Source organism: Cornus florida, unplaced genomic scaffold (genome assembly GCF_030987335.1).
Source record: "Cornus florida cultivar Cherokee Brave unplaced genomic scaffold, ASM3098733v1 CherokeeBrave_3.0.0_Hap2_Chr04, whole genome shotgun sequence".
NCBI lineage: Eukaryota > Viridiplantae > Streptophyta > Magnoliopsida > Cornales > Cornaceae > Cornus > Cornus florida.
The window spans coordinates 96,638,675-96,665,933 of record NW_026775574.1 but is presented as its reverse complement, the minus strand read 5'-3'; the positions used below and the strand labels follow the sequence as shown (position 1 = coordinate 96,665,933).

The 27,259-nt window shown below is 34.3% G+C and overlaps 2 protein-coding genes across 2 annotated transcripts; one reads left to right on the top strand and one right to left on the bottom strand.

Annotated features, from left to right (window-relative positions):
* The first annotated feature begins 410 nt into the window (after positions 1–410).
* Positions 411–3,005, top strand: LOC132304080 (large ribosomal subunit protein eL15-like). Its single transcript, XM_059801602.1, has 4 exons — positions 411–523; positions 667–833; positions 2,265–2,462; positions 2,557–3,005. The coding sequence occupies exons 1-4, from the start codon at positions 520–522 to the stop codon at positions 2,800–2,802; spliced, it is 615 nt and encodes a 204-aa protein (XP_059657585.1). The 5' UTR covers positions 411–519; the 3' UTR covers positions 2,803–3,005.
* Positions 3,006–4,885: 1,880 nt separating this feature from the next.
* LOC132304079 (VAN3-binding protein-like) lies at positions 4,886–9,375 on the bottom strand. Its single transcript, XM_059801601.1, has 7 exons — positions 8,649–9,375; positions 8,074–8,376; positions 7,222–7,600; positions 6,647–6,823; positions 5,902–5,951; positions 5,748–5,805; positions 4,886–5,538 (listed from the first exon to the last, which is right to left on the bottom strand). The coding sequence occupies exons 2-7, from the start codon at positions 8,338–8,340 to the stop codon at positions 5,303–5,305; spliced, it is 1,167 nt and encodes a 388-aa protein (XP_059657584.1). The 5' UTR covers positions 8,341–8,376; positions 8,649–9,375; the 3' UTR covers positions 4,886–5,302.
* Between the last annotated feature and the right edge of the window lie 17,884 nt (positions 9,376–27,259).

Here is a 27,259-nt window from a genome sequence, read left to right as displayed (position 1 = left end):
TTCAATAAAAATATTTTTACAATCCCAAAAAAATAACCTAACGGAATGACTCTTATCCGAAATTTTTTCAGTTATTGCATGGTGCATTTGATGTGTGCGAAAAAATTAAATATATAAATTATTTAAGAATTCAATCATGATATAAGAAATAATTTTCATTGACCCTCCAACTCAATTGGCATCTTATATTTACTTCGATATAAAAAAGTTTAAAGTTTTAAACTTTAAAGTCAAGTATACAATAGTGACAATAATGAGTTCATTAAAAATAGAAAAATGCTTTATTATTTAAAAATAGAACCAAAAAAAATTATACGAGTGTTTTTACGTATATACTTTTGCTAAAACGACACCGTTAGATTATGCTCTTACTAAAATGACACCGTTAGATTATGCTTGAGAATGGACGCCCGAGATTAAAAAATCAAAGGATGCCCTTCTCTTATATTTAGGGTTTCGCTGCCACTCTCCACACAGCAAACCCTAGTTAGTACTCACAAGAAATCGCATCTTTGAGCCATGGGTTCTCTTTCTCTCAATCTATTCTTTATTCTAACAAATTTGATTTCGAGCTTAATCATTGTATTGTGTGTGTGTGTGTGTGTGTATATATATATATATGTTTGTATGTGTGTATTTATGTATACATTTTTGTGAAAATCACAGGGGCTTACACATACGTGTCGGAGCTATGGAGGAAGAAGCAGTCAGATGTGATGAGGTTCTTGCTAAGGGTGAGGTGTTGGGAGTACCGTCAGCTTCCTTCTATTGTTCGTGTCACTCACCCCACTCGCCCTGACAAGGCTCGCCGATTGGGCTACAAGGCCAAGCAGGTAACGCTCTTGCTTTTGTGGGTGTATATATATATATATATATATATATATATATATATAGTTACATGCATTTTGTACAAGTTAAAATTATTGAATCATGTTCATATGCCGATCTCTGAGCACTTAATTACCCATTTTGCAATTTTGTTGATTAGTTCTTCTCTAACAAAATCCGGTTTTGTTGATTAATATGTGTTTAAGCCTTACATTAACCTGTTTTGGGTCATTTGAATGTTTAGTACTCATTTTATTGATTATGTGACCTAAAAATCAGATTTTTAGATAAATTTTGCATTTTGTATTTTATTTTTTGTTTTCGTTCAGAATAAGCATTTTTAAAGATGTAGGAGTTCAAAGACAAAGGTGCTGTATGATAAAACTGAAAATTTTAAGTACGGAAGTTCTTGAGTGGTAATTAAAAAATAAATATTTTTTGGTATCTCTGTGATTTCTTAGCGTTCAGCATCTTTGTCCCTTAAAAATTTACTCCATTTTAAGTGGCTTTTACTATTTTCAGTGACTGAATTGAGTTATCAATCAGTATCAAAGAGTTGAGTTATCAAATAGTATCAAAGAGTTGTACACCGAAATTAAAAATCAATTCTTTTGTTTATGTTGTTGGATTTGCATATTGTCAAGTGACACCAATGAAGTATATTTCTCTTCCCTTATAATTCTTACCTTTTTTTATCTTGCACTAAAGAGCTTTTAATATATTAGATCTTATGTATAGATTGATGACTAAATATATTTGCTTTGCCATTATATGTGAAGCAAATGTCTGTCCAAACTACCTTCTATATAATGGTTTTTACCCTTTTTATTAGTCATCAAAAGGTTGTTTTACATGTTTTGATTTTTCTTGTCCAATCCGTGGGTTATATCAATTGAAAAGTTCTATTTGTGGGATGTGTAGTCTTTGAAATGATATCTTTTGGAGTTGTGTTGACTCAAATTTTTAAATGTGGTTTAAGCAATCAACTAAGCAGCTTTTGGTATTGAGATAGAGGATATGTAGAGTGAGATGTTGTTATTGCCTCTAACTCTATAAGAAATGTAGCAGTAGGTACTGGTTTGCGTGATTTGTGCTTTACTATGATGAACCAATGAGATAACGGAACCGTTTTACATTTTGTCATGTAAAATTGCATTTTACCCTTTTATGAGAATTTCCCTAGCATATCTGTATAATCAATTTCAGCTGTTTATTGATTTTTGTTTTTGTACATTAATTACTTTCTGCATGCATGCATGTTAGTGCACATGAATTGCGTGTAGGCCTGTGCATTTTGAAAATGGTACAGGGCACTGCTGCTCACAATTTCTGTTGTCACAGTGCTTGAACCATTGCTGATGGATTTAGGTTGTGCATTACCGTTTGTCCTTTGGAAATTTGTCCTGAGATAATAAAATTATTGAAATTGTCATTAGGGCTATGTGGTCTACCGTGTCCGTATTAGGCGAGGTGGCCGCAAGAGGCCAGTTCCCAAGGGTATTGTGTATGGTAAGCCCACAAACCAGGGTGTTACCCAACTGAAGTTCCAGCGCAGCAAGAGGTCAGTTGCAGAGGAACGTGCTGGTCGAAAGTTGGGTGGTCTTAAGGTTGTCAATTCGTACTGGATTAATGAGGTTTGTATCTTAACTTCAATTATTTGTTGCTGTGTTCCCTTTTTATTTATCTTGTTTTCATTATGGTTCTTCATACTTGGATGTCTTGATGTAGGATTCAACTTACAAGTACTTCGAGGTAATCCTGGTTGATCCTGCTCATAATGCCATCCGAAATGACCCAAGAATCAACTGGATCTGCAACCCTGTACACAAGCACAGGGAACTCCGCGGTCTCACTTCTGCAGGAAAGAAATACAGGGGTCTACGTGGAAAGGGACACAGGCACCACAAGGCGCGTCCTTCTCGCAGGGCAACCTGGAAGAGAAACAACACCCTCTCCCTCCGCCGTTACCGTTGATTTTGCTGATATATCTTGGTTTTTTTTGCACTGCTATCTGGATTTTGTTTGAAAGACAGCAATATCTCCTATCTGAGTTTGAAATTTTGTTGCTTGTAAGACATCTTAAACATGTTCCAGCTAAATGGTTTAGACTCATACGTATGGAAATGTTGGTTTATGCATTGCTTTTTATAAATTGCTTAAACATGAATTTTTTTCTATGTTTGGCATGGTGTTCGAATGTGAATTGTTTTGGGCAGCTGAAACTGTAACTGACCACGCTGCCATCCGACCGCCAAGCTAAACCCACTGTGATGTGTTCTTACTCTTTGGCATAAAATGTGCTTGATTTTTGAGAAAGCATTTGAATTGTATGTGTGTGCAGGTGATGTGAGCACTGATGATTCTGTCCCAACATCTAGAGGATGGTTGTGTATTTTTGGTTGTAACCATTCTTATTCCGAGTTTTGATGGTAGAAGTCTTACCAACTCTTAAGGTACACCTTTGAGAGGTTTCCATGTAAGCACTTATCCATTGTGCTACAATGATATGAAATCTCGTTGTGTTTCTTTAGCCCACACACACGCACGCACACGAAGTTCCTTTCTAGAACTCGGGTCCTGCCTTGGACGTGAGGATTGAATTTGAGTGGGAGAAGGGGAGAAGGCTAGAAGCACCAGGGTGGTGGCATGATTCATCACATCCAGCATGTGTATGGTGCATCGATGCATCATGTATTTGTGCCATTTGTAGGGGACACAATTATATCAAACCTCCATAAAAATTAGCCAAAGCTTACCTGGTATGCTGCACAAAAGCATCAGATTCTTACTGTAATAATTAAAGACTTGAATAAACTGAGCTGAAGTGTCTCGGAGGGGCCCTATTCAGCATCAGTCATCCGGTGGATTTGCTGTGTTCTCATACTCTGCTGTATTCTCATGGTGGATTTGCTCTGTTCTCATGCTCTGCTATATTCTCATGGTGGCCCGTGCTTGGCGTTGCGAGGAAATAATTCTCAGGTTGCATCCAATGAAGAATCTATCAACCATTGAAAATGGTTTTTTGTGTTCATAAAGGGTAGATGTTGGCAAAAGGGCAATTGGACAAGGGTGTTAGGATCATTCACTTTACAGAAGAAGTCGGCAACTGGTGTTTGGACTAAAACTTCACAAGTAAAGTTAGGATGAGCACAAATCTGTCCACCTTGGCAAACAATTGCTTGTAAAGGCAAGACTTATATGTTTGGAGTTAATTGAAGAGGAAAACAGTTATTTCTCTCTATTTATTTAAAAAGAAAAAAGAAAAAAAAAGAAGGCGGCTGCTGAAAAGGGTTATCAATTGAAAATTTCAATATAAATGTTTAATGTCAACCAGCTACAGAATTTAAAATGCATATATGTTCTTATTCCTTCTGCACCAAATATAAGTTGAGAGCATAATTTGTGGAAAATTATTGTCAAGATCATTAACATATTGCTGGGAGGATGGTGCATCCTTTCCTTTATTTTTTTGGCTTTGATCTTTATTTGTTTGATTGACAGGACTCGGATATAAAATGAGGGCGGTGCCGTCGTGGTGGAGGTGGTGCCTGTTACGGCTACTCACTACTGTTTGTTCATCTGTTTAGGGGTGTAGAATTGGACCACTTTCCAGGTAGTTGGATGGAGATTTAAGAGATTCACTTGCTAAGAGAGATGGGATTGATTTCATTTGCCTCTCAACTTGGCCAAACATTAGTGATGAGTTATATTCTGGGAGAGAATTTGAGCATGGACTTGAACTGATAAATTCATGTTTTGAACGAAATATGAACCAGAGAAAAGAGTGCTGCTAACCTAGTCTGTCATATTTCAAGTTAGTGTTCTAGTTCCCGGAGAAAAGGAGAAACAGCTAGCATGCCATATATCTGGACGAGACATAAGAAGAACAATATATATAACTGCATTTACAATGAGGACCTCTCACATAAAAAGATAACAGCCCTCCCAAATAACCAAATGCAAAAAAGTCCGAGAAGAAAGACATAACTGGCTCACAAACAGCAAAGCACGCTTAGAGACACTACCAACTGGCTGGCTAAATCACATTATCAAAAACTAGGGGGAAAAAAAAATTCGCATTATCAAAAATTTGTTACATACAATGTGCATACTTTGCTAGAGGGTTCTTTAGCTACATAGATCATATATTCACTCTTGCCACGTTCAAAATTTACCTAGGAAAAAAAAAAATCTATATTTCTCTCTTTCCAAACCATGAAGATTGTAGCATCTGAACAAAGCTTTTGAATAATTATCATAGGTGAATATCTTTCCATTGATCTGCAGCCCAGGTACTCAATTCAGCCGATGCACGATTCTGCCCTAGTCCGCCACATTTTTGCATCAGGAATAGCTATATACTCAATGTGCTGCTTATAGAACACACATTTGAGATTTTGGGAGTTGATAAAAGCTTTGGATTTAATCCAAGTATTCAACCTCTAATTAGTAAACTATCACATGCACCAATAAGTCATATGCTCTTATGAATGTTTAAAAATTTCAGAGAGTGCTCGGTGTCTTCACTGCAACTGATTTGGCGAAGAAGATTTTGAATCCCATCAACCCATTTCTGTTTATGCATCTTGTTATTGCACCAAAACTCCAGAAGACCCTGAGCGGTTTTAAGGCCAAAACAGGCTTCCATGTTTTCTCTTTCTAATCTGAATGGCCAATTAGCAGTCTCATCACAGACTCCATAAACTACACCTGTAACCAGCATGGATGTCAAATGAGAAGTAAGAACACATTTCTTTGAACTTTATATCTAATTTGTTGACAACGAGATAACAATGAAAGAACAAAAATTTAGGAATTTTAAATCATCAAGGAAGCATATGAAAAAGCAAAAAGCTAGAAACTAATATGATTAAATTTATTGAACTAAATGCGCAGAAATGTAATTGCTTAAAGCTTACATTTGTTCTTCTTGGAGAAGGCCCCTCCACCATGTTTGCTTTTGAGCTTAACAATGACCTGCCAAAAACTTGTATCAGATATCAATGCAACATTTTGTTATAGAGTGACTGGAAGTGTACACTCTTGCCACCAGAGAACAATAATGTTCCGTACCTGAGATTTTTTGTTGATGTAGATAGAGACATGCTTCCATTGTAATGCTCCTGAGAGTAATCAATAGCAAATGCATTTGATTTAGCAAGTGAAATGATGATAAGACATATTATCATAAACATCTTTTTGTCTAGCAATCATAGAGGTTCCTACAGCTGGTGAAAATATTGCCACAATAGAAAAATAATTTAGTAAAGGCCCGGGGGATCCCTTTCTCAAAGGGAGTGGGGCAAGGACGCTCTCCCTTACAAAAAAAAAAGAAAAGAAAAGAGAGAAACAAAAAGAAAAAAGAAAAAAGAAAAAAAGGGAAAACGATAGAGGGTCTGAGTTTTACTTTAAATTAACCGGCTTTTGGAACAATTAGTGTTCACGGAAAAAAGAAAAAAAGATAATAAAGAAGCAAGAAAGTGAGAGAATGAAGAAAATATGGTTTGAAACTAGGCGATCCCATAAACCAGTGTGCATGAAATATCACATCATGAGAAGAAGAATTTAAAAAATTCCTGAAATAGCAGATTCTTGTTACAGTATTTCATTTCAAACTTCAAATTTATTCATTCTTTTAAATTCTTTTACCACCTATATGCATAGTTCCCGACATTTCAGGGGATGAAAAAATAATGTGAAAATCTGTATATTCCTTTCTGAATTCAACACCTCACAGCAAGGCAATGCAATCCTTGATAAAAGAATTCCTCAATCAAATAAACTTGATCTTAAAGACAAACTTTTAAACAGTGATTACCTTTTCGTGTATGTTGCAGTAATTCACCTATACAGGGTGTATCATGACCTTCCATTTCTTTGTGGAATTCAGAAGCCCAGGGGGCTTCAGCCGTACCCTTATCATAGGGACTTATAGCCGCATTTTTCTTTACATCTTTTGGTAATCTTGCTTTTAGAGCTGCCTCTCCTCGCAAAGCTGATTCAGAAGAGGAAAAATATAATGTTAGAAGAATGTAAAATGTAGTCAAATTACTAGAAAGAAATTCACAATGTTTTGCAATAATTTGGAGTTCTGAACTATTTGGGATAACAAATCAAGCCGAGGTAATGTAAGATGCATGATGCATGATGCATGTGTTGTTATTTTGAAATTATTCAGAATGATGAAAGAACATTGCGAATATCCTAAATGAGTCCTGATATAAGCAGTTAAAAATAGTTGATTTTTTGGACATGCAAAATGTGAAAAAAAAAAAAAAGAAAGTCTTTTATGGTATGTTACTTTCTCAATAGGTCATACAATGTTTCGTCCCAATATGCAGAGCTAACATATTTTTTTCAAAATATGGAAAGCAAAAAATTTGGAGCAAGTACCAGTTGCAGCTGCAGCTGTGAGAGTGACGAGATCACTGGGATTTCTAATGTCAACAGCCGATCTGACAACAGAAGCCATACGATCATGATCAGCTCCGCTTGATTCAGCTATCTCTATGCAATGCGAGGCAAGAAGTTGTGTAGCCGATGCCAATGCAACACTTGTTTTTGAGCCGGAGCTTTTGGAGTTCTCTTCTGCAACCACGGCAGCCAATGCTGCAGCTAGGCTGGCAATGGCGAGGGCAGCATGCGTCCTTGCATTATCTACACGTGCCTTGTCTTTTCTCTTAACCGCGCTATTGCTGAGCTCCTTGTGATGGAACCACCTTCCAAATGACCCTGTTCTCCTAGTGTTTGCCATATTTTTGACCTTGCCTGGCTGCAAAAAATATAATAGAACAAAATAAAACACAAACAGAACCACAAAGAGTGAATTCGTTAATTTTACAATCTCAAATTGGAATCACACTCATTCTAGGTGCTCTATCCATCTGCAGTCCCTAGATTCTTTTTTCACAACTTTGTGGACAGTTACCACACTCATATTTGAATACATGTCCCTCAAATGGAGAAATAGTATTATTCAAAAAAAGAATGCTTTTTAATTCCGAAAGATTCTGAATGAAAAATGAACTCACTCTTCTGACTTATACACACACAACACCAACAATAAACAGCAAATCGAGATCATCCAATTCCTTTTGCCCTAAACAAATCTAGCAAATCATTCCTTAATTTCACCAAATTATGGAATTATATATGAATACACTAGGCACCAAAAATAATCAGCAGAAAAAAGTGAAAATCAAGTATTAGACAGTAAGAATAGAAAAAGATGGAATGACAGCTTACAACAAATTGTGGTGCAGCCTTTATCTCAGGAAATGGTATCACATTAGAATTGTCATCAAGATTAAAGGATTTCTGTTTATGCGCAAGAGCTTTCGAAATCTCCGTAGCGGAGAGACTCCAAGACCTTGACAAGAACTCCATGGGCTCTTTTGGTGTTTGTGGCTGAGGGATTGAAGGTAATGTCACTTTCATCTCTTCATTCTCTTCTACATTCTCTAACCAATTGTAAGAGTTCCTCTTCAAACCCAAATACTGACCACCCTCCATTATATATCAACTAAATTCCTTATGAGTCCCTTGGTTCTGTTAAAATGTAAATGTCTATCAGATTTTTTGAATCAAAAGCAAACTCAGCATGAAGCAATAAACATTCCAATGCCCATTTCATAGACAATCAATGGAGACTAAGCATAAGATATATGAAGAGTATACTACAAAGGGTTGAAACCCAATTGAGATTTTGATAGATTAGTTTGAAAAAACATATCAAAGGTCTCTGACACATATTATAGAACACCTAATGGGCTCATTCAGTTTCACAGAGAGAGAGAGAGAGAGAGAGAGTTTGTACTGACCTTGCAACCTCAGATCCACTCTGTCAAGAACTAACTTAACAACTACTCTGAAAAAGGTTCAACTAAGCTCTCCAACTATTTACATAAAAGAGAGAAAAAAAAAAGTCCCAACAACAGAGAGACATAAAAGAAAGTACAAATACATATTACAATCTAGTGCTTGTAACCCCCATGAATTGAGGTGAGGATTTGTTACACAATCAATGTATAAACTACATGTGTATATATGTCTATATATAGTGAGAGAGAGTCAAAGGTGGAGCTGAATTCACGAGTTTCCATGACTACAATTCAACAACATTTGTTGAATAAATATTAAAATATATATATATATATATATATATATATATATATATATATTAGTAATAAAACATTATCCTGATTATGGGGACAATGGTTTCATAACCTCCGTGCAGCCCTGCTTATATAACGCGTTTATCTAAAGACGAAGGAAGCATTTGATTATATATATGTACATGTCTAGATGTGTAGACAAATACATGTGTGGTGGTGTTGCGATCTTGTGTGATTAACATATTATACATGAATAACCTTTCAAAAACCATATTATATATAGATATATATTTAATAAGTAAATGCATATACTTATATGTGAAATCTAATCCTATGATGAAGTTGTAATCTTTTGCGGGTTTGGTGATAAGATTAGATGTACTAAACTTTCGGTGGTCGGTAGTTTGGAAGAGCTGAAAAGTGTTTGCCATGAACTAAAGAGTGGGCCCTAGGAAAGGGAAGTTAAAAAGTCTTATGATTAAAAAGCATAGTGTGGAGCTATTATGATGGTCGCTGTTTTGCTGGTCTCCATTTGGTTGGATTTAGATTGAAGAATGGTTCTTGGAGGAAGAGCCTTGTGCCAATGGTAAAGATTATTTTATAAGCAATGTTATTTTGGTCGATTTGTCAAATTAATTTGGTTAATGGAAGGTGGTTTTATTTATTTGTATGCTGGGTATATACTATATTTAACCCTCATCCATGGTGGGAGTTATGCCTGATCTTTTTAATGTTTAATATTATCGGATAAGGTTTTTAGGAGTGAGTAATGCTATTACATAGTCTTACGTTGTTGTTAAACAAAGAGGGTTTGTGTTTCTTGTCATTCTTCTAAATTAATAAATTGAAAGAATCATTAAATGATTAATTTGACTTTTTACACATTTAGAAAAATATATTTTAATCATGGTTAAATAAATAGAGCTGATGCCTTTTTATATGAGACTGCTCTCATAATAGCATTATTTTTAGGGCTAGTTTGGTAAGTGGGAATGAAATAAATTGTTTGAAAAGTATTTTTAAAGATGGAATGCCCATTTTTTACCTTTCTCGAGAGTGGTCATTTTATAAAAATCATTTCACTTTCTAACAAGAGGAATGAATATTCTATTCCCACTTAAAAAAATACGGATTAAAAATAATATAAAAAATTGATTTACTTGAACGATATGATTGTTAATACACTTTTCTCAAACAACTCAAGCCCCATCAGTTTTACATTAGAAATCGACATTGAAGGCGGTCAATGTTAAAATCAACCACTAAAGATGGTCAACAACGAATCCAAAATCAGCCGAAAATCAACCATTAAAGTAGATCGATCAATTTGATATCAACCAACGATTTAATCCATTGAAGTCCATCGACTATCAATCCAATATCAACTGGCGATTTGTATTCATTGAAGTCGTCGACTACCAATAAGCCGGCGATTTGCATCCATCGACAGTGATTGGCGTTGAGATTGTATTCTTGACTAAAAAACGAGAGTAAATTTCCACATCGATGAGAGAGATTCAATAAAAGGCAACTTCTCTTGATATTCCCCCTTAGTTTCCAAAATATATATTTACGTATATATAAATATATATATATTTTTATTTATTTATTTTACATATATATAGATTAGTTTTTCTTTTTAAATTAGCATAACCAAACAAGAGAACCATTCAATTTTCATTTTTTGATTCATTTCATTCCTATCTTATTTCATTCCTTCATACCAAATTAGCCATTAGGTATTTTTGGTTCGAGCCCCTTTAAAGGCGTGCACGTGGCTTGCGAATAATTACGAACTCTCTGAATTTGCAGATCATTCAGAATAGTTAGTGGATGAGTTGATTTTTCAATTCAGAAAAATAACAATAATAATATAAAAATTGAAAATCGGGTGATAATAATAATAATTTGAAACTTAGTAACCAATCTTAATTGAAGTTAGGTATAAACAGAGATACTGAACAATTTCAACCCAACTTGTAAGGTAAAATAGTAATTAATCATTCTTATTATTATCCAAAAAAACAAGAGATATATTATTGTTTGATTTTTTAAATATTTGATTGTATTTAGGTGTTAGAAATATTTGTGATTATGTTTTGAGATCCTTTTTCAAGCTGTTTCACACTGTTTATTATATAGGAAAAAAAACATAATTTGATCCCAACGAGAATGATTTGAGCTAAATTCGAGTTCGAAAAAATAAGCTCGCTTAGAAGACAAGTTCTTCCTGTTAGATGTCAAGTTAGGCTCAAATTTAGGTTGGGAGTTCTATACAGATGATTGAGTTTGGGTCAACCATTATACCCATTAAACCCTATTTACCCAAGAAAATTTGGGTTTTTCTTAAATTTTCGACTTATCATGACCAAATAAAAGGGAACTTTGGTATTACAATTAGCACTCTGTTTGGGTGGAGAGAAAATTTTACTTTATCTCTACTTACCAAAAAGAGCGTGCACCTTTGCGTAGTGGTAACGTTGTATTACTGTAGCCTAATTCTCACGAATTTAAAATTAAAAATAATTTTTTTATATGGTGATAAAACTGCATATATTTGAAGCTCTCCCAAATTCTATAATGAAAAGGGAACTATCACTTTATTTCTGCCGACTAGAAAGGTGAACAACGCTTTTAAGTTTCACAAATTGTCATACTCACTAAAATTAATTTTCTATTTTACTTTTGATTAAGTAAAAATAAAAGTTATGCCAAACAAAGTTTAAGAATATTTAAACGGATTATAGTAATAGTTATGTACTCTCTCATTCCCAATCTCTCACGCAGTGGTTGGTGTTAACAGTGGGACATAAAACATCTTTATCACTAGTCTGGAGAGTATTCAAAGAGAAGCTCCTTTTGCCTTTATCAGTTGCTTCATGTCCGACCTTTAATCAATGGCAATCCACCAGGCAACAAAAGGTAATAATATATATATTTATTATTAATTAGAAGCTGATTCTATTTAATTATGGCTAAACCCAAAAGGTAATCTTGAGTTACAGTCAACATTCGCAGTTTGTGTATTATATATTAATAAGTTGATGTTGATGAATTAAATATCACATGATCATAAAAGCAAATTCCATAATTTTCCGAAAATCATTAGGTAGATAATATTATAGTCAATTTTTTTAACCATTCATTTTAAGAGGTAGAAAGGTATTATTTTGAGTATATAGTCAAATATTTAGGATGGTGTTAATGAGAAATTATTAATTGGAATAGTAGCAACAATTACTTAGTTTAACTCCAACAAAACAAAGTAGATCTACATTGTAACAACTCTCACCCCAGTTAGACACAATATTGTGCACTTTTAGGCTACCCCGGCCGGACCAGAGACTTCAGATTAAACACGTTTTAACTCTGATGTTTTAGTGAATTCAAGGTTATTATTGTTTTAAAACGTGTTGTGTCATAAAAAGGTGTTGAATCTACATATAGCACTTACTCCTTTCATACTCAGGCGATGTAGAAATGTGCAACTGTAACTCACCCGATGTAGTAGCCTACTGGTGCCACCTGTATAGGCTTACACAGACTTGCCTATAAGATCACCACATACAATAGAATCAAAAAGCTGATATATGTGTTTTGATAAAATGTTTGTAATCGTTTGTTGTACTATGTCAATTAACATAAAAATTTCTCATTGTTAATTGTATGAGATCTCCCAAAATACCCCTTTTTTTTTTTTTTCAAATGACATTTCAGCCGTAATGATAATTAATACTTAATGAGATATAAGTCGCGGCCTATATATCATAGTTGATGCATTCATTTTTTTTGGATTTAGAGGTTGACCTCCTTTGTTTCTCGAGCTTATGTAAGAACTTGAGTCTCATAACTTGCTTTTTATTTTATTTATTTATTTATTTAAGCTTACCCAAAATAAAAATAAAAAAAATAATTGTTCCTTTTCTTTTCCAATTGCTGTCACATGCTGACCCACGTGTCTGTGTCCACCCAAATCATAGCAATGATGAATTCGTTCAGCACAAGACACCTCACACTTGTATACAATACCCAAATTATGTCTTCTGCCTAATTGTGACATAACTTCCACCCTGATGACAACCACATCCATATATCATATTTTTCCAGATTTCTGACTCAATAGTGGCTGCCAAATTGTTTTTTTCTTGGTTGGCAAGCTGCCAAATTGTTATAATGTCTAAAATTTATCATATACAATTCATCCCTATATTATATATTTTATGTGCAGATACATACACATATTTTACGGCCATTTAAGACAACTTAGAATCATAAGATATCTAATATTGAAAGATATCCAAATTTTTCATTGTAAGGAAAGTATATATATACATATATGTATAATGTATTATGTATATTAATTTGCTATTAGTTTAAACAAATCAATGTTGACGTATGCAAAGGAGGGACCATATTGGGGCCTTGCCTGTAGCTATGAGCGGGGATGGAGCCAGAAAAAAATTTCAGGGGGCACATTATAGTACTATATATCATATCATATATTTATAATATAATGTACATGTATATAAGTCGATATTTATGAGTATATATATAGAAAGAGATAATGATATTTTTGGAATTAAATTAATTTATAAATATAGAATATAAGGATTAAGGAAACAATTTAGGATAAAAAAATGTGAAACATATATAGAATTCTACGGAGAATGAGAAAATTAAGGGGGGGCACTTCTCATATTTTCATTAAAAAAACATATATATTATTATAAAATATATATAGAATATAAGAGAGGGAGACAATCCGGGAGGGACGTGCCCCTCCTAGACCTTAATTGACTCCGTCCCTGGCTATGAGATATGGATCTCAATATCTCATCCTCCCACCGCCTCCTTGACTTGCAAAAATAAGAGATCCGTTCATATGATCAGACAGTGTCAGAAATGAGTTCATTCAATTGTAAGTTTTAAATCAAAAATGGCCTTTTTGTGGTGCACATCAAAAGCAAGTAACAAGTGAAAGCTACTGAGATTATTATTCTTATCATATTTATTATTTTCAAAAAAAAGAAAAAAAGAAAAAAGAAAAAAGAAAATTCAAACTGGAATCCCCAAGACAGTGGTTTATAGTAACTTTTTTTTCTTTTTAAAATAAAGGGTAAAGTAGAATGACATGAGGTTTGGGATAAGGACATACATATATAAGTTGTCTTATTTTTGGATAATCACCCCCTTATTAGAAATTCGATCCAAATAGCCCCTTAAAAATGTAAAATGTCAAAATTGCCCTTCAATTTTATATTAATTTAAATTATAAAATATCATAATTCTTAAATGACACATTTGCCATAAGTATACCCTCATTACACCTCCCCTCGATCTCTCTAGCCTCGTTACCCTTATTACGTCACACCTCCCATCTCTCTAACCTCATTACCCTTATTACGCCACTGCCATCACCACAATGTTCCTTTACCGCCACCGCCACAACAAATCAACAACCACCACCAAACCCATGGCCTCTAAAACCCTAACCCTAACAAACCAACCAACCACCAAACACCATCACCTTCAAACACCCAAGAGGTGTACGACATCAGATGGCCGTCAAGCCTAGTGACGATGACGTTGGGATGCCAGTTGAATTTGATACGAACAAGTTGTGGATGCAAAGAAGTTGGCACTAAATTGGGTTTAAAATTACCAGCGGTGAAGAAGATGACCCGCATCGACTTTGCAAGGATTTGGGGAACAAGTGCTGCATTCGAAGGCGGAGGTGGGAGAAATTTGCGGTGATTCGAGATCAGTTGTGGTGGGGTTGATCTAACCCAAGGCGATAGTAAGCTTCTTGCTTTTCGACGCTGACCATTCAACTTTATGTCGCCTCTATCATCACCAAAGACCCCACTTCACCGCTGTGCAGTCTATGTTAGTTCGTCCTCCCCGAGTCCATAGCTCGCCATTAATTTTCGCCAGTCGCGTACTCACTGCCATTATTCTCATCAGTTACCGTCACTACCCATCGGACTGTGTTGGACATGGTCGTTGGCAAAGTAGATCCATGCTATAATATCCCGGATTTTTTTGGATTTTTTTTTGAAATTTTATTTTATTTATTTTTTGTGCCTCGTTTTACGTGTTATGTGGGCTCCAAGGGCCGTTTAAGTCATTTTCTTGAGCCGAGGGTTTTAGAAGTGCATTTTAATTATTTTAATTCAATTAGAAGCAATGTAATTGATTTTAGAATTTTTTCGTAAGTCGGGACGATTTTCGAGCTTAGTAACTTTTCCCGGTTTTCTCATTTTAAGTAAGGGGCGTTATTGGCATTTCACATGCATATACATATACATATATCTACACATTGGGGTGGATATTTTGGGGATATAGATGTCCTTGCATTGGAAGGAAATGAGCAAAGGAGTAACTTTGCCAAAAAGTCAATAACCACCAAATGTTGACATGTGGCATGTTTTGGACCATGGAATTGGATGCAAGACTAACACAACTTCTTCATCTTCTTCATTTCTTGGCACTTTTATCTCGCTTTAACTCTTCTCTTTCTCTCTCTATATCTATCTATACACATACACACCAATGTTTCAAGCACATTTTTTAGGGGTTTAAGGTAAGAATTTGAGGAAAACCAAGAAGGGAAAATTGATTAGCTTGGCAAGGGCTAAAATTTGAGACCACCATTGCTAGGGTTTGGAGGAGTTTCGATTTAGGGCTTGGGGAAGGGCATGTTTGGCTAGCACACTTGAGGTAGGGATTCCTAATATTCTAAATTTTGCCTTTTATTGAACAAAAATACTTGAATCCTCTTGAATTCATTTTTGTATGTAGAAAATGAGTTTAAAATAACTATGTTGATTGTGAAAGTATGCTAGTGTGTGGTGCAAGAATGTGTTTATTTTCATGCTAAAGATGTGTATAACATGGTTTTGGTGCAAAATTACTTAAATGATGATTATTATAGCATGATTTGTGATGATATGATTTTATGAAGAGCATGCTTGTGATTGAATTGAATGAGAATGCCATGCTTGGGATTGAAATTAATGAAAATGCCATGGTTGTGACTATTTTCTAATGAATGCCATGCATATGTTATGAGTATCGTAGAAATGAAATTGAAGCTAAATTTATGAAATTGATGTGTATGCATAGCATGGCGCAAAATGGAATGAGAAAGGTTATGAAATTGGAAACTCTTATAAATGAAACCGGATTTCACGAGTTCGGTACTAATTCGACCGAGATGGAGCGCATGCCGGTTTAGAACATGAAAAGTTTATTACTAGGCTCCAAATGGTTGTTGAATTTGGAACCAGGGATAGTAATTCAATCTCACCTCGATAAAATCAGTTAGCGATTTTCGGTGTGAGTTAGGGTCGGTAGAGACCAAGTTTAGGGAATGGTTGTGCATTGCATTGCATTCTATTCAATATTTTGATGGATTACTTAAATGCTACTGTTGAGATTGATTTGTGATTCAAATGCTATAAAATCCCTTAAGCATGATCCTGGTTTCTCTTTTATCCCCAATGTGTGGCTAAAGGAAGTCCAAAGTTGGCATCTTAGGCATCTAGCCTCCGTGCTCACCCCTTCCATTAACATTTTTAAGGTTATGACGGAGACGTGGTTGACGACGAAACCTCACGAGTATAGTTAGGGTTGGCAGGAGCATATTTTGATATTTTTGTAATCAATGCCTAATAGAAGTAAATTCTTGTAAAGCATTGTGATTGTGACCAGAAGGGTCTAAACTTGTATCTTTATTCCAATGGACTAAGTTTAATGTAAATGATGTAGCTCGAAGGTTATAAATTGATGCCTTGCTTTCGTTTCCCGTGCTAATGCATGTTTGATTATATAAGTGTTTAAATTGATGATTTATATTGCCAAATGCATGTTAGTGAGTTGGGACAAGGGCATTAAGGTTAAAATGGCCAAAGGGATGTTCGGGAACAGGAATGGGGCAAGGAGCCCATTTTCTGGGCAAACCCGAGCGCTTGGTTGGCATGGGCTGCACGCGTGGCATGCTTTGTGCCAGGGTAAGGGGGAGCTCGGGGTGTCCTCTAAGTGCTTGGTATTAGGTTTTAGGCACTGTTTGTTTGTTTGTTTTTTTTTTTTTTTTTTTAACCTTTTTCGATGAGCCCGAACTTCATCGTGTGTGTCCTACATGGCCTTTAGGATGTATAGGACATTATGGTCGTGTCCGGATTTGAGTAGGATAGTCTAACATGACATTTTACCCTTTTTAGTCCTAAAACGGGTGACCTCGAACCAAGTTGTCTTTTTTCATTTATAAATGAATCTAAGTGACTAGATTTGACCTAAATGACAGTTGTAAAGTTCCCGATGCGTTGCATGGTCCAAAAAGGACCAATTTACCCTTGTATTCCTAAGTGGACTGAGGACAAAGTTGATTATTTCATCCGTAAGTGAATCAATTTGATTAATAATGATTATTATAAATTTATTATGACCTATAGTAAATTGTATTGGTCAAAATGACCATTTTACCCTTGGGTGTTCCCTAGTCAGGTTAGGACCTAGTTAGCGATCCAGACCCCCAGATTTGGGTTGTTACACAAGCGATGTCTAATTTGGTGGTGCCACATGGCGGGGAGTCCACCGGACTGACTTGTGCCGTTGCCGTGCATTTGGGGGTGATAGTGATGTGGTTGTGCTGATGGTGATGTGGTTGTGGCGATATATTTAAATAGATGTGTATATACATATATATGTTTATGTGTGTATTGACTAGGGGTGGAAAGCAGTGGTGGCTTTGTTTGATTTCACTCTTATACCATGTCAATAATAGAGCAGTGGGGTTGTTTGGGTTAGGGTTCGAGAGGGGGAAATAGAAAAAGAGGGTGAGGAGAAAGAAAATTTGAGTTTTTATAGATAGGTTGTACCTGATAACCCATTTAAACATATTTGATTTAAGGGTTTTTTAGTCAATCAAAATTTGTTATATTGCTTAAATTGATAATTTAATGTGTAAAATGCAATAACGTCAATTCATCATTTGTCAGGGTGTTTTTGTCAACTTTATCAAATCTAAAGAGGTGTCATTGTTTAAAAATATGGTAAATTATCTATGGTTGTCCTTATCCCAAATCTCAACTAGTGTCATTATATTTTACCCTAAAATAAGAATAAGAGAATTCAGCCACATATATGCAAAAGCATTGTGGGAGTTATATTTGTCGGGAAGGAAAAAAAAAAAAAAAAAAGTTCTAAACCCCACGAGGCCATCTTCCCATGGGACACAGCATTTACTTTTTATAAATGAAGTAAGCTAAACCATTGTTTTGTGCATTTCACCTGCAACGCACTTGGCCTCCTCTCAAACAGCTTTTAATTAGTAATAAATAACAATTAGGACAAATCAACCCTGAATTTAGAGAGGGGGAGGGGGGAAGGCCCATTTTACAAATGGGCAAGCTGAGCCCAGCAAGTTCCCAAAAAATAAATATAATAATAATAATAAAATAAAAAATTAAAGATCAATGGCAACTTTTTATCATAATTATTCATATGAGCCTAAATATACAAGTCCAAGCCATCGATCAAATTTTGAAGTAATAGTTGTTTAATTTGTTCCTTGATAATGTAATTTGGATTATACTTGGTGCAATGCTTAGAATAACATTCAAGCATCTAAAACTTCCTTCTTGCGTCCAATTTAGTTTCACAATCAGTTTAAAGGATTCCAAGTGGCATATAATTAATTAGTCTGGAATAGATAAAATGTCAGTTTAATTTACTAACAATAATGTTAACTTTAGTTTATGATTCTCATTATCAACTTTACATATTATTACATTTTCTATCCTCGTAAAAATAGGCCATCATATTGCCAAAGTGCTCTCTTTTTGAACATATCGTAAATATGCACATGCATTCAAAAAATTGTTACTTGAGCACTCAACGCCCCTCTTTAAATAGAAGAGATCATAATATCTTTATATATATATATATATATATAATTCTCCACTCAACTAAATAAGGTTGGTAATTAATCTTCTTTGTGAACATCTTCGTGTGAAAATGCGGCTACAAGAGGCCACTTATACTTTCTCAAATTTTCACTATTTTTCGTTACTATTTTTTTCTTTTCTTTTCCGGTCTATGTATAATGATGTTTACGTTTACAGTTTTTATATATCTCATCTTTTATAGTTCTTATTTCCAATGTGATTTTTATTTATTTATTTTTATATATCTCATCTTTTATAGTTCTTATTTCCAATGTGATTTTTATTTATTTATTTATTTTTTATGGTTCATCATGTTGTAAAATTTAATTTATGATCATATCAATGTATGTGTTTTAGATGGGCTCAATTATATAATTATTTATGACATTCAATTAAAATGAAATTTCTATAACAATCAACAGTCCTTATATTAATAATAAAATATTAATTTTAAGAAAATAGTTTTTTTAATCGTAGAGTTAGACATGAGGCCACCTTGTTACAGCATTCAATATATGTTGATCAGGACAGCTACTACTTCTACATCCTCTAATCTCCGAATTGGTCCAAATAAAGTGAAATTGTAAATAAAACACACACACACATATATATTTGTAGGTAGCACCTTATCATATAGCTGAAAATTAAATAATCAATTAATAAATTCAAGAGTTGTGTAAATAATTTAAATATTTAGGATTCTCTTGATGTATTATTAGGGGTGGCAATCGGACGGGTTAGGTTGGGTTGGGTTGGGTTGGGTTGGGTTTGAGAGGGGTCAAATATGTGCAGGTTGAATATGCTTGTAACGGTTTAAATAAGGATTACGTGAAAATGTGTCACGTCAACCCGTTATGACCCACCAACCCGTTTTGAGAATAAAAAATAAAAAATGTTATTATTTTGGATAATCACATTATTATAATTTTTGATTTTAGATAGATAAAAACTTGTAAAAATATGTATGAGTAATTGCAAATTCTCTAATTTATTTTGAAATTTTTTAAAATTTATATTATTTTATTTTATAACTAGACATGAAGGTAAGATATTATGAGCTAGGGTATGTGAAAAGTGAGCGACTTAGGTAATTTATCAATTTATTTATTTAATTAAAAAAAAGTACAATAATGGTTTCCTTATTTCACTAAATACAAGTTAATAGTTGGGGAGGGAGGAAGAGAGAGTGATATGGTATTGGTGGAGGGGAATTTAATAGAGCTACATATTGTTAGTTATTAGTCAAAATGGGTAGTTTATCAATTTATTTATTTAATTAAAAGAGTAAAAAATTAGTTAATATATTAATATAAAAAGGATGGTTATATTCCCGCCACATTTATACGTTTACAATGACTCTTCTAATCCTAAATTTACAAGTCAATAATTATTTATTTTAAAATTACACTACTACCCTTTTAAATATTATTGGTCTTCTCCTCTCTCCCATCTCTGACTGCCACCAAACCCCACCCAAAAAAATAAAAAAAAATATATATATATATATATTATTTGATTTGACGGAAACAAAAAAAGAAAAAGAAAAAAAAGGATCTCTCTTGAATAAATTAGGAGTATCTATTTTAACAGGAATAAAAAAATAAGAAATACAAAAACAACAAAGAACCATGTAATGAAAAATGAAGTGTTAATGAGTTTAGAGATTTTGTTGTCACTTTATTTAGAAGAAAAAGATAAGTGGAGTGTAAGCCTAAAAAAGTGGAGTACTCCTGAAATTTGGCTTTAATATCAATAGTTTAGAATCATCTCCTGTGTAAATATTATCCGTATATATTATGTGTTCAAAATTAATCATAAATCATAATATATGTGTCTACACGGTTAGGTTAGGAGAAGCATGTCCCCAATTTCGGCTGGCCGGGGATTAAATTTCTTAGGGGAATTGTGAAACCCACTGGCTTCTGGCTTCTGCCGTACCCCTATTGTAAGGACATACAGCGGCAATTTTCATTTCCTCTTTTGGTAATCTTGCTTTTAGAGCTGCCTTTCCTGGAAACTGTAACGTTAAAAAGAATGTAAAATGTAGTGTACAACTTCATAAAGCAGCTCATCGCCAATTTCTAGCAAGAAAGTCATGATGTTTGGCAATAATTTCAAGGGGAACTTTGGAACTACTTGGGAAAACAAATCAAGAAACAATTGGAGCTAATGCGAAGCTATGAATGATTGAGAGAAAGATGCATCACACAGGTGTTGTGATTTTGAATTTATTCAAAATGATGCAAGAACTGGGCAAATATTTCAAATGAGTCCCAATGTAAGTGGTTGTGAACAGTTCTGAGATATGAAATTGAATATGCATAACGGAAGGAAAAACCCTTTATATTTTGTACTTTCTCAATGAGTGCTACAATATTCGTCACAATATGCATAGCACAAAAAATAAATAAATAAATAAAAATAAAAATACCTGTTACAGCTGCAGCTGTGAGAGTCACTAGATCAGTAAACAGTAAACACTTCTAATGTCAACAGCTGATTTGACAACACAAACCACATGACCATGATCAGCTCCGGTATATTCAGCTACCTCTATGCAATGCAAGGCAAGAAGTTGCGTAGCCCCAATGCAACACTTGTTTTTGAGCCGGAGCTTTTGGAGCTCTCTTCTCTGCAACCATGGAAGCCAATGCTGCAGGTATATAGACTGACAATGGCCGGGGCAGCATGCGTCCTTGCATTATCTACATGTGCCGTGTGCCGCGCTATTGCTGAGCTCCTTGTGTTGTGATGGAACACCTTCCAAATAAACTTGTTCTCCAAGTATTTTCCGTATTTTTTACATTGCCTGGCTGAAAAAAAACACAAAACAAAAAAACAAAACAAAGAGGACTATAAAGAGTGAATTCAATAATTTTACAATCTCAACTTGGAATAACACTCTTTCCAAAAGCTCTATGCATCTGCAGTCTCTTGGTTCTTTTATTCACCACTTTGAGAAAACTACCATATCTACACACGCACACACAGTTCAATACATGCCTCTCAAATGGTGAGAGAGTAGAATTTTAAAAAGTGAAATTGTACGTGAAAGAAAAATGAAGTCACTCTTCTAAGTTACACACACACAACACTAACAATAAACAGCAAATCGAGATCATCCAATTCCTTTTGCCCTAACCAAATCTAGGAAATCATTCCTTAATTTCACCAAATTATGAATTTACTAAGCACGACTAAGATCAGCGGAAAAAAAAAAAAAAAAAAATTTAAGTATTAGACAGTACTAATTAAGAACATGCGGGAAAAAGAAATAGAAAAAGATGGAATCACGGAAGGGGTTGCTTACAACAAATTGTGGCGCAACCATTGTCTCAGGAAATTTGGAATAATAGACTCGTTCAGAGAGAGAGAGAGAGAGTTTCTACTGACCTCGCAACTCAGCTCTGTCAAGAACTAACCCAACAACTACTCTGAAAAAACAAGGCACGGTGCGTAAGTGATTTACTTTAACTTACAAAAAAAAAAAAAAAATTACAACTTTGCTGTCCAACTATTTATGTAAAGAAATTTACCCAAAAAAAAAGTCCCAGAAACAGAAAGACATAATAATTATTATTTTAAATTTTTTAACCAATCCAGTTCAAGTTAGCTATAATCGGAGGTACTGAACAATTGCAATCCGACTTGTATAGTAGAATAATAATTAATCAGTATTATTATCAGAAAAAAACAAGAGATATATTATTGTCTGAATTTATTTAATATTTAATTGTATTTAGGTTTTTGAAATATTTGTGATTATGTTTTGATCGAGATCCTTTTTCAAGTTATGTCAGATTATTATATAGAAAAAATAAAATTACTTGATTCAAGTGAGACCGTTTTTAGCATAAACCGAGTTCAGAAAAAGAAGATCAAGCTGGAAGACGAGCTCTTTCAATTACATGCCAAAGTTAAGTTCAGATTTAGTTTGAGAGTTCTCTATGCAGGATTGAGTTGTCCACTCTTTACAATAATATTCTGCTAAGTATGATTTAGAAATTATGGGTTCAAAATAAGAAACAATCTCTTCACAAGGCTGATCTAACAAAAAAAAATAAAAGTAAAGATCCAAAAAATAAAATAATAAAAGTAAACAATGCTAAAGTTTTACAAATTGTCATACTCACTAAAATCAATCTTCCGTGTAAAAGTAAAAGTCAAAATTATGCCAAAATCTAAGAATATACTAGATACGAAATATAGGAGTAATAATTATATGATCATAAAAGCAAATTCCATAATTTCCTGAAAACATAATATGGTCACGTAATGTTATGCTTTATTACATATATATATATATATATGTGTGTGTGTTATTAAAAATAATTATAAAAGAAAAAAAATAAAGTTAGTGGGCCCCACCAATTTATTAAACACACAAAAGGCCTAATGGCCATTAGCCACCAGATCAGTTTCTCTCTCTCTCTGCGTATCTCCCTCGCGTCCAGAAGCTTCTATTTTCTTTTCTTTTTTTTCTTTTACAATTTCAAGCTTTAATTTCTCCTTCCATGTTTGAAATTTTTGGGTGCCATTGGCGAGATTAATTTCTCCTTCCATGTTTGAAATTTTTGGGTGCCATTGGCGAGATTAATTTCTCCTTCCATGTTTGAAATTTTTTGGTGCCATTGGCGAGATTAATTTCTCCTTCCATGTTTGAAATTTTTGGGTGCCATTGGCGAGATCTACGTTTGAGTACCAACAATTTCAGTTTTGGTGCACTCTAGGGAGTTCGAAATTCTAGGGTTCTTGGACTCAAATTAGGGGTTTTCATCAATTTGAGGTAGGAGTGTTCTAATCTACAACTTCTTAGCCTTTTGTGAATTTTTCCGCTTAAATTTGATCATAAGCATGCTAAATTTTGAATTACCTAGCTTGTTATTGTTGTAGTTATGTGTAATTAAAATGATAAATATATTCCATGTGTTAATTGAGTTCATATACATGTCTATTTTCATTACAGTAAATGAGCATGCTTAGTGATTGATATGTTATATGTTCTATGATTGTTTATTTATTTATTTATTGCCTTGAAAAAAATTAATGTTATTGTTATAAATAAATAAATAAAATAAATGAATGTTTAGAAATTCTTATTGAATTATGATGATGATATAAATGGAATGTGTGAAAGCCTATAGTTGAATTGATAAATTGAAACACACATATTCATGCATTCATTGGGAAAGAGAAAAGGGAAATTTTTTTTTTAAAACAAACGAAATTATTTTGGGAAAAATATTTTCTAAAAGTGTTGCGAAAACCGGACGCCTATGAGGCGCCTAGTGGTTCGTGATATTGGTGTAGTCTAAAAGGGAATGTAGTTGAGTTAACTAGGCCGGATGCGACGCCTTGGAGGTGTCTTGTGGTCGTGGATAGTTAACCAACCTTTCTTTTGTGACGCCTTGGAGATGCCTCGGGTCAGATTACACTAACGGTTTGGTTGTTGAAACGGAATTGTTTCGGAAACGGGGAATGGCATAGGCATGACATTGCACTTCATGGTACATGTGGGAAATTTGTGGTTGGATGTTATTTATACCATGCTTGTTGTTGTGATTGAGATTATGTTTTTTTCCTATGGTATGACCTCGTCCCTTTTTATCCATTCTTTGTCTGGGATTCACAGGGATATAAGAAGTGTGTCTTAGACACTTCCTACTGAGCTTATGTTCACTCCATTATTTTAAACATTTTTCAGGACATAGAAGAGAGGTGGTGGACGACGATCCACCACAGGTTTAGACGAGCTTGAAGACCCATTTTATTTTGCTATCTTTGTACTAGAACTCTAATATTTTGTAAATGTAATATTAACTATCTTGTGAAACTTTAGTTTAATTAGTATAATGTTGTAAGTTATGAATTTTTAAATTCTAACTACATTTTATGGACGGTAACTTAATGTAACTAAAGGGTGACCCTTGTTTGGATGAGATGGAGGAACGGGACTTTTGTATGTGTGTAGTCATTTTGGAAATGTGATATAATATCTGTATTGTGGGTTGGGACAGGATAGGTTATTTTAAGGCCCAGTAAGGCTATTGCATCTTTTTATGTATTTCAACAAGTTGTAGAGGGACATTTTCTGCGAAGGTCATACCGAAATTTTTATAGATTTTATTATCATTTTGGTATCTTTTCGGGTCGTTACAGGTCAACTTAAGGTGTTTTTAATTGTATGAGATATCCCAAAATATATACCTATTTTCCATCATAATTGATGCACTCATTTGTTGGATTTAGAGATTGAGCTCCTCAATTTCCCAATGAATGAAGCACGAGCTCCTGTAAGAGCGTCTTTTTATTTATTTATTTTTGGAATTTTAAATAAAAAATAAAAAATTAATAATAATAATAATAATGTCATTTTTCATTTTCAAGTGCTGAGTCTGCTGACAAACGTCTGTATCCAACCAAAATATAGCTGTAGAATGATGGTTCATTCAGTAGAGCACGAGACACCTCAAACTCATATACAATGCCCACATTATGTCTAGTATCTTAATTGTGACATAACTTCCACCGTGATCACAAACATATATCATATTTTTTCAGATTTCTGACCGATTATTTATAAAATGAGATAAAAAATTTAATTTTCTATCTCATTTCTCTTATTATTTTCTCTCTCCTCTCCATCACCATTATCCTTTCTAAAAAAAAAAATTATAAATAAATAAAAAAATAAGTATGGTAACTTGGTCATTTTATGAATTTTTTTTTACAAGTTTTGATAGGGAGGGGAATTGTTGAGCATATACCCAAACCTCAAGGGAGGTCAAAGCAATAAATCTGAAACGCTCCATTTGTGTAAGATTTGTCCAATGTAATTTACCCTTTAATCAAACACATGACATGACAATTAAGACAAATCAATCCTGAATTTCCTGCGAGTTCCAAAATATTAATTAATAAATAAAAATTGAAGATTAATGGCAAAAACAAGTTAGCTTTTTATCATAATTATTCATATGATGCTTAATATATAGGTATAATCCATTATATTCTCTGAAGCTTTAATTTGTTACATCATATTATAATTGACTTATTGTTAGAGGGGCAAAGTGACAAGCATAATCACACACTAACCTCAAGAGCTCTTTCATACGTAGGTAGGTGTCATGGACCTCAAGTTTTATGTGCAGTAGGACGATCCGTGCCGCAATCCTCGCAGGGCTTAACCTACACAACCTTCACCTCGAGGTTTCATGCTAACTAGTTTCGGCCTGCCTTGGCCCTCATCAGGAGAATAACTCCAGCTCCCGTCCAGTTTGTGCAGGCGATGGTCACATGCCATCATGTAAGACCTGAACACCTCTTCGCCTTGTGAAACAAGAGTACCAAGTTATGGTGATTGTCTTTCTGGAATGATCCATCTTACCACAAGAGGAAGGTAAATTTTGAGGAAAAAAGCTAGGAGGGCTATAAAAAAAAAATCAGAATGCTTCAAGAGCTGAATGCTTCGAGTTCTTCAGTGACCTCAAAACCATTCCAAAGATTCAATTATTTTTGCAATATTGAATGTTAGAAGGATGAACAACCCCTCTAGACAGAAGGAGGTTAGGAAGTTTATCAATGAGAACAACCTTGATTTTGTTGGTCTTTTGGAAACTAAAGTTAGAATCCACAATGAGCAGGATATCCACAGGAACATCTCACAGTGGCCTCTCATCACTAACAGTAGTCATACTCCTTTGGGGAGAATTTGGATTCTTTGGAATCCTAACTTTGTCGTCATCCAATGTATTTGCATGAATGAACAAATCATTCATGTATCTGTTTCTCCTCTAACATCTAATTCTCCACAGTTCTTTGTGACTTCTATCTATCGGGCAAATACTCCTAAGGAGAGAATTACTTTATAAGATAGCATCACTGACATTGGTAAGTCTTTAAGATCCAAACATTGGGTTTTTCTTGGTGACTTCAATGCAATTACGTGGGCTAGAGAAAGACATGGAGGGACTGAACAATAGGTACCTTCCGCGAATCATCTCAATGATTGTTTGCTTGACAAATAATCTAGATGATCTTAGATTCTCAGGGTTCCATTTCACATGGTCTAATAAAGCCCAACCAGGAACCAATTTCTAAAAAGCTTGACAGGGTGGTCATCAATGGCTCATGGCTTGAGTCCTTCCCAAACTCTGATTGCAATTTCCTCCCACCCCTCTACTCTGATCACTCACCAATGATTGTTAAGCTAAGATCATCCTCTCCCTACAGGAAATGCCCTTTCAAATTCTTTAATTTTTGGGCTAATCATCCACAATTTATGGACACAGTTTCTGAAATCTGGAATACACCAATCTCTAGTGTCCCTATGTTCAGAGTCTGTTCTAAGCTGAAGCTTTTCAAGGGTGC